The sequence below is a fragment of the Macrotis lagotis genome, chromosome 7, assembly GCF_037893015.1.
Source record: "Macrotis lagotis isolate mMagLag1 chromosome 7, bilby.v1.9.chrom.fasta, whole genome shotgun sequence".
In the NCBI taxonomy this organism is placed as follows: Eukaryota; Metazoa; Chordata; class Mammalia; order Peramelemorphia; family Peramelidae; genus Macrotis; species Macrotis lagotis.
Window position 1 is genome coordinate 105,208,074 of NC_133664.1, and position 8,870 is coordinate 105,216,943.

Sequence of the window (8,870 nt, forward strand, 5' to 3'; positions counted from 1 at the left end):
AACAGCATAGTATTTAATAGCTTTAAAAATAAATAAATAAAACATATAAAAAATCCATTGTCCTTAAACAAAGAAGTATGCAAATATAATCCCAGATCAATGGCATCCACAAGGGAGCAATGAAATTTGAGGGAGAGAACTGATACAATGGATAAACAATATTCAGATACCCAAGCATGCTTCCCCAACCTAATCTTTAAGAAGGGAACTTTGGGGTTAAAAAATAAGAAAAAATAAGCAAGCCTCAAAGAGGTAAAGAGGCTATGACAGGTTGACATAAAGAGACTCAATGTAGCATTTAAATTATAAATCACCTCCTTGGACAGTTAGCTGCAAATAGGCTCTAAGAAGTGACAGAGCAATGGAGATCCAGTGTATCATTTTTTTTAAAATGAGCTATTTAGTTCCATTGGCTTTGTGGGTTGAGACCATTAGGGCAAAATGGAGCTAGTCATGGTAGAAGGAACTGTTAATGGATTTTTTATAAGCCTGGAAAAATCTAAGACTCAAATAGTCCCAGTTTAACAAAAGGAATCAAAACATATTTTGGAATCTGATAAAACCTATGGAATGTAGGAGAAGTTAGAGTGAATAGAGGATCTGGGAATATTTCTGATGTTGTTGCAAAGTAGAACTAGTTATTAAAAGAAAGTCATACCTCTATTTACAGAGGATAATTGAAAGGCTAAGGAAACTGCAAATGAAAGAAAGGTAAAACTGAGACATGTTCACACAGGTCTTTCTGATCAGGACCTCATTGTTGGCTTTAGTATGCTTTGCTACCAGTGCTCCCTGGAGAAAAGATTACACGGGAATTCATTCACAGAGGGCACGTGCATGAATCTCACACACTCAATATGGACAGTTTCTATGACCAGAAAAGATTCCTTGATTCCTGATACTTAAGCCTTATGATAACTGAGATGTAGGTTCATTTTTGCTCTATTCTGCCCCTCAAACAGAAAGTAAAAGAGGTATTCAAAGCCAGCTGCAGGAGGAATCCTGCAGGAGGGCACAGGGAGAGATTTGCTTGTGACAATAGGGAAGATAATAGGTGACAAAACTCATGGTATCAAGATGGGAGAAGGGAGAAGAAACCCCTTCATGGTAGTATCATGAAATTTGTTGACATGATTTCTCATGAGGTGCCATGGACTATCCCTTTTCTTTGCAGTTAGTAAACTGTTTTGACCAGAAACCCTGAGGGTCTTCCCTTCCCACATTGCTTTTTTAAAATTTTTACTAGGTAAAAAAGGATATTCTTTGCCTCATTTCTTACCTAGTCTTAATCACTTATGGACATTACCTCAGAAGACCTTACTTTTTCTTTTTAGAGTTTTGCAAAACAGTGTGGTTTAGTGACTTGCCCAAGGCCACACAGCTAGGTAATTATATAGTGTCTGAGGTCACATTTGAACTCAGATCCTCCTGACTCCAGAGCCAGTGCTCTATCCACTGTGCCACCTAACTGCCCCTAAGAACTTAACTTTCAAAGGCCAACATCTCCTGTTACATCTGAGACCATCTTTAATCATCCTGATCTATATCTTGCTACTTGAATTTTCTCTGAAGGAGAAGCTAAGACTAGTGACTTTGCACAGAAACCCCTCAATTAAATCCAATTCACTTGCAAGTCAGGACATTTCCTTCCTGATGTCATGGTACCCTTCAAGAATGAAGGACTAGCAACAGTAAATCCTGAATATTTTGTTTCTAAATGGAGCTAACTTTTCCATTCATGCTGAATTCTTCAGGCTTTTAAATCTCTGTACTTGTCCCTGAATAACAGCCTTGATTGTCTCATTGCGGAAAGTGAAGATGAAGGGGTTGAGGACAGGAGTCAGAATATTAGTGACTAAAACTACAAATTTGTTGAGCTCCACAGAGTGAGCCTTTCCAGGTTGAACATAGACAAAGACTGTGCTGCCAAAGCCAATGAAGACCAGGGTAAGGTGGGAACTACAGGTAGAGAAAGCCTTTTGGCGACCACTGGCAGAAGGAATATGCAGTACAGTAGTCACAATGTAGTCATAGGACATGAGTGTCACCAGAAAAGAGCTGAGGACAAAAGCTAAAGACAACATGAAGTCCCAGATCTCTAGGAGTGTTGTATCTGAGCAAACTAGCTGTAGCAATGGGGCATTGTCACAGAAAAAGTGGTTAATAACATTGCCATGGAAATAGGAGAGTTGTACCAGAGAGAGAACAGTGGGCACCATAGCTAGGAAGGGTGCTGTCCAGGCTGCCCCTGCCAGACGGACACATACTGCCCAGCTCATAAGGGTACCATAATGTAGTGGGTGGCAAATGGCCACAAATCGGTCCAGGGCCATATCTGCCAGGATAAGAGAAGTGGTAGAGCCAAAGGTGAAGTAGAAGTAGAATTGGACCATGCAGTTGGTGAAGGAAATTTTCTTGGTAGAGATGAGGAGGTCTGAGAGCATCTTGGGGACAACAGTCATGGTGACTAACATGTCTAATAGAGCAAAATTCCCCAGAAAGAAGTACATGGGGATATGTAAATGGGCATCAACCAGGATCATGGCAATGATGAGTATATTTCCTATAAGAGCCAGAAGATAAAGCATCAAGAAGGGACCATAGAGCACAATCTGCAGCTTGCCAAATGTTGAGAAGCCTAATAGGATGAACTCAGATGGATGACTCAGATTTCCCATATTTTCTGTCCTGGTTCACCTGTATTTAAAAGAAGAGAAAATGAATTGAGGGGGTGGGGAGTGGGGTAGCAGGGAAGGAGTTGGAATGAATAGAGAAAGATCAAAGATAAATTGTGAAAGAAAAGACACAGCAGAAAAAAGAAAGAAATAATATAAAAGGAAAAGTGAGAAAAAGAAAGTAAATGCAAAGAGAAAGAAAAAAGATATTAAAAGGAAAAACAGGGATAACTACCCAGAGAGAATGGAAAATAAAAATAGAGACACTGAAAGAGAAAGAAAAATACCCAGAGAGACTTTTAGAAAGAGAAGAGATAAATCAGAGTCATCTCAAGAAACCCATCAATGTTATCATTTAGGTTTGGATGTTTGTTGACATTGTAGTTCAGTGGTTAAGCTACTGCCTCCCTGGATACATGTTTCTTTGATGCAGATCTATCTTTATGAAGAGAAGTCCTTCCCATTTCTTTTCAGTCAAGCTCAAAGCTTACTAGTGTTTTTTTTTTAAATTAAGGGCAACCAGAATATGAAATCAATATCCCAAATCCCTTTAGGTTGACCTTTGTTGTCTGTTTTGTTAAGTAGGGCCCAGAAAGGTCATAAGTCCAACTTTTTGCTTTACTAAAAGGATTCTGTCTAATCTCAACCAATGGGTGACTGGTCTAGTTTTTGTTTGTTTGTTTGTTTGTTTTTTGTATTTCCCTGAGGGCTTCCAGAGGCACCACATTCTACCACAAACTTTAGATGTTCAGTTTATTTATAGAGCTATCCAATTTTTTCCCCCATCACTGTCATTTTTTTTTTGCTGCTGCTGCTGCTGCTAAAATCCACTTTACTAACCAACTGCTCTCTTTTACCCCATCTACTCTTTCATGTACTGTTAGAAATGTGACTTTCCAGAAATTCATGGTTTTTAAGCACATTTTCATATATGTAAGCATGAAACTCCCTATTGATTATTATCACATTTCATTCCGCACTCTGATGGTTCTAAAATTTACAATCATAGCATCTCTAAAGCATTTCTTCAGCAACATCACCATAGCTTAAGGATCTAAGGAACTTAGTATAATAGAAATAGAATGGAGCTAAGGACATTGCCTAGATGGAGAAATTAAGAGGGGTGCCCTGAATATTGTGGATACTTAATAAATGTTTGTTGAGTTTAATACTTGCTCAAGTTATAAAATACTGAGTGTCCTGATGATATTGACTATTCCATGGGAATAGATGAGTTGATGAAGTCTAAACAAATCTCAGAATAAACTCACTAATCTGTAAAACTATCTTCTATCCTCCTTGACATGGACTCATTTTCACATTTTTATGCTTTAGTATAACCGTTTAGTTCAACCTTGTATTTTCCTCTATCATTGAATCTCTAGTCTCTGATTCTAGGTCACTGTTCAGGCCTAGTCCAATTCCCAAGCTGGATTATGGAGGAAGAAAAACATCTCATTATCATCACAAGGACTCTATACCCTTGTTTTCCATATAACCCAACAAAGAATTATACTTTATACATTACTGAGAAATATAGGCTTTCATTTGACTCTTCCATTTCCTAATACTACCACTCTATATCTCTTTTCCATTTAATGTCTAAACTTGAAGAAATTAATGTATTTGTTTTTGGCTTCCACTTTTTTTTCAATTCCTTGCAATTTGATTTCTTGACCTCATCATTCTACTTAATTGCTAAATGTTATACTTTTTTCCTCAGTCCTCTATCTCTCTACTATATATGAATTCCTTTTTCTCTTGACTACTATCTCCATTCTGGGTCTTGAAAGTATTTTTTCTTTACTCTCCTCCTAATTAGGAAGCTGGAGGGCCTAGTAGATAGAATCCTGGATTTGAAACTAGGAAGACTGGGATTCAAATCCATCCTCAGATATTTACTAAACGTGTGATGGTGGACAAGAAACTTTACCTCTCTCTACCTCATTCCCTCACCTATAAAATGGGGGTCTTGCTAACTTGGGGGGAGTCTAGTAGTTCAAACAAGTACAACCACAAGATTGTGTTGATCTCAGAAAAGACTACTGATAATAGACTACTGTGTTATACATATATGTTCCTACTATGCTTCATAAAAGGAACATGGTGTAATGGCAACAAGATGGGATTTGGAGTCAGCAGATTTGGGCTAAGCTACAAAGTCTCCCATTTACTAGTACTTTGACCTTGAGCAAATTACTTCACCTATTATTCAGTAGTTTAAAAGTTCCCTGAAGTTTATTTCAGGTTTTGAATACAACCAGTATAACTCACTTAATCTTTTTTGATCCTTAATTTCCTCTTTTTGTAAAATTTTGTAAAGTGAGGAAGAGAATATATATATCAAAGAGGAATCGTATTCTTGTATTAATTTCTGAGTTTATTACTCCCTCATGGAGTTTCTCTGGTACAAAGTTAGATGTTCTGAGGAGAACAAATGTTCTTGTTCCCAGAAAGAAACTTAGAAGCTTTAGAACTCTTAAAATGAAATTTTAAAGTTTGCAAAATGATAATGGAATTACTGAAGCAGATGGGATTATTTCATTTTCTCCAGTGAAAAAACATTTCAGAGAGAGATGATTTAGATTTTTCATTCTTCCTTTTGTGAAGCTCCTATAGAAGAGAGTTTTATAAGCTGAGTTAAAGGGTCCAGATTCAGAGGTGAACTAAGTAGAACAGACCCCTGAATAGCTTTAGTGCCCTTTAAGCTCAATGCTTACTCTGAATTCTAAGTCTAAAAACTAAGCCAAATTAACAGTGAAAATTCCTGGCATCATAGAACTTACTGTTCAGCAGGAAACTTAGTTCAATCAGTAAGCTAGCTCAGTATTCCCTAAATGAACTTTTCTTTCACTTACCTCTGGTTTCTCCTCATTGCCATACCACAATTCCTCTGGCTGAGATGTGTGGATCACTGTCCTGAACAGAATTCTTCAGTGAGGAAGGATGGGGAAGTGAAATTTGACTCAGATAGTGTCAGATCTATCTGAGCAGACATTCCCCTCTTGCACTGCAGAAATGAAGAAACATACCAAAATAAAACACAACAAAAAACTGGAATGATCCAAATCCTTAAGGTTGACTCTAGTAAAAAGCCTCACTGTCCCTCACAGCAATGTCCAGGGACAGCATCCACCTAAGTATAGAAGGAGGAATTGTAAAAATGGAAAAGGTAAGATGAAAATGGCTTCTATTAAGACTGATAATATTTCTCTTTGAACTCTGGCCTTTGTTCACTGCTTTATCTTCTTCTCCCTGGATGCCAACTGCCTGCTGACTGTTACCTGGTTCTTTTTTTTATCATTTGTGTTTGCAAGCCCTTGCTTATTAGTACCAATAGCAGGAATCTGGGCTAACTGGAAATATATTATCTTTCTTTGCATATTCCCAATGGGAATGGAGATGGCATCAAAGAGTCTCCTGGGATCTAGGGGACAGTTGTTTGCTACCATCACTTGCACCAACTACATGGTCAAATTGTCTTGGAGATTTCTGAAAGACAGCAAGAAGACAGTAGAAAAAATAAGAGAAATTCACTGTGGTCTTAGCTATCACCAGTTAGTGAGTAAGTCATTCTCAGCAGCCTCTAACCTCATCCAAAAGAGAAAAATTCAATGCAAGCTAATCTTTCAGTTAAAATCAATAATATTCAAAAGCATCATTCATCTCCACAAATTTTAGGGGAAATATGATGGTAATTCACATTCAGGGAATATAAAATTGAGAAAGAATCCTAGATAACTCTTGGGGATTTCAGGGGACTACTTAAGAATGCAATGCATCATACACCTGTATTCAGGACAGCTTGGTCCATTTTTCACTCCTCCTCCTCTAACTTCATCATGGATGTTATCCTCAGGATCTTCGGATCTCTCTCTCTCTCTCTCTTCTCTCTCTCTCTCTCTCTCTCTCTCTCTCTCTCTCTCTGTGTGTGTGTGTGTGTGTCTGTGTATCTGTGTGTCTGTGTGTCTGTGTGTGTGTTTGTGTGTGTGTACGTGTGTGTATATGTGTGTGTGTTTGTGTGTAAAAGAATTTTCAAAGTGTGTCTACTTTGTGATTAAGAGGAAGAGAGTGGAGTAAGTAGGCTGAGAGACTGGACATTTTGAAATGAAACTCCTCACCTTTTTCTCACTCATGGACCCTATCATTGCTTCTGATTTCATCCAACAGGAATTGTAAAAATGAAATTACAGAATTATAGCTACTAAGGAACCCTTGAATGACTCATGGGATTAATTACCACCAGAAAAGTTATCAATTATCAAAGAACAGACCAATTTAAACTTAAACTTAATACCTCAACCTATTCACCACCTGTTTCTTTAATCCTTTTAATATATTCTTACCCCTATTATTTAGCCGAATTTTCCCCTAAAATTCATTAATATTGCAATCCTATTAATTCTTCCCATGCTCTTCCTTTAAAAAAAATAATTGTTATTTGTTTTTCTACATGCAACAGTAGTTTTTAACCAATCATTTTTGGCCATGTTTTAAGTTTTACAATTTTTCTCCCTCCCTCCTCCCCAGACTGAAAGCAATCTTATATAAGATCTATTTTTAAAACCGTTATGCTCATCCTTCTTGAATCTTCGGTTGCTCATTACCCCAAGTCTTCATATTAGATGCTTTATTCTTCATTATTTTCTGAAATATCACCTCACTTTGGGTTTTCATTTCAGGTCTCTAACCTCTTCTTCCCTTTCTTTTTCCTTGGTTTCTGTATTTTTCTTGACGGTGTTAAGGTGGGTAATCTCCATGATTCAGCCATCAGTCTTATTCTCTTCCCTCTCCATAACTTCTCCCCTGGAATTCCCTTGACTTCAACTACCACTTCCTTACAGAAGAACCTCTACTTCCAAACCCTGATGTCTCTCCTAAACTTCAGACTCTTAGCTCTACTTTTCTAAAAGATAATTCTATGAGATAATAAGATACGAATTATATCCTACCCTACCCTATCCCATTCAATTATGTTCTATTTCATAGCATCCCATTCCATCCCAACCTATCCCATCCTTTCTTATCATGGATCAGGTATCATTTAGGCTACAAAATATTTTGGTGAAGGATCTTATTTGTCTAGAAGAAATGATGAGACTCTCTTCCTCTTGGTTGAAAGGTGAAATATGAGCTTTATATACATTCTTAGACATGGGTGCTGTGCTTGTCAATTTTAATTAACTATTTTCTTTGTTATAATACAGGGTTGGGGTGAGATTATGGATACTGGGATATGATAGTTATATAAAATCTGAAATATAACATTGATTTTTTAAATTACTCCAAGGATGGGGGCAGCTAGGTGGTGTAGTAGATAGAGTACACGCCCCAGACTCAGGAGTACCTGAGTTCAAATCCTACCTCAAACACTTAATAATTACCTAGTTGTGTGGCCTTGGGCAAGCTTAACCCCATTGGACTTGCAAAAAACTAAAATAAATTACTCCAAGGATGTACCTGATACAGAGAACTCTCTGAGCATAGGTTTTAGAAAACGTTTATATTACTGAGAAAACAATTTATTAATGGTGTAATAAGTTGTGAGTGGTAGCCCAGGTCAGAAAAAAAAATGCATTAGGCAAAAGCTCTTGTGTCAATTAGTATTGGAATTCAGCTAGTGAAGGTCCACTCCACTTTTATTCTGGGTGAGATTGGAACACTCAGTCTCAAACATAATGAAACAAAAGAAAACAGAAACAGAAGAAATCAATATAGAAATAATTATTTAAATGGATATCAACATGAGAAAATAGTACAGATAGATAGGAGTCATTTCTAAATATCATATATAAGTTCTGGAAACAGAATTCTATCATTCTGCTCTCAAACTGTCAATATTTCTTCTGAAAAATTTTCTCATGTTTCTTTTCAAGATAAAGACTTAAAATAATTCTTTAAAGTAAGAAATTCTCTTTCCTTTTTGTTCTCTCAGTCTCACTTCAGTCCTAAAAGGAACACTTGAGTTTAAATCTAACCTTAGACAATTAGTAATTGAGGAATCCTAGGCAGTTAGATGACTCAATAGTTAGAGTGTTGGACCTGGTGTTAGGAAGACTCATCTTCCCAAGTTCAAATCTAACTTCAAATACTTACTTACCTGTGTGATTCTGAGAAAGTCATTAAATGCTCTCAGCCTCATTTTTCCCATCTGTTAAGTGAGTTAGAGAAGGAAATGACAAATCACTGCAAGAA

At 37.0% G+C, this 8,870-nt stretch overlaps 1 protein-coding gene across 1 annotated transcript; it reads right to left on the bottom strand.

Annotated features, from left to right (window-relative positions):
• Nucleotides 1-1,736: 1,736 nt before the first annotated feature.
• On the bottom strand, nt 1,737-2,678 carry LOC141494115 (olfactory receptor 6V1-like). The gene has a single exon (XM_074195261.1). It carries the CDS (start codon nt 2,676-2,678, stop codon nt 1,737-1,739), a length of 942 nt encoding a protein of 313 aa, XP_074051362.1.
• Nucleotides 2,679-8,870: the final 6,192 nt, after the last annotated feature.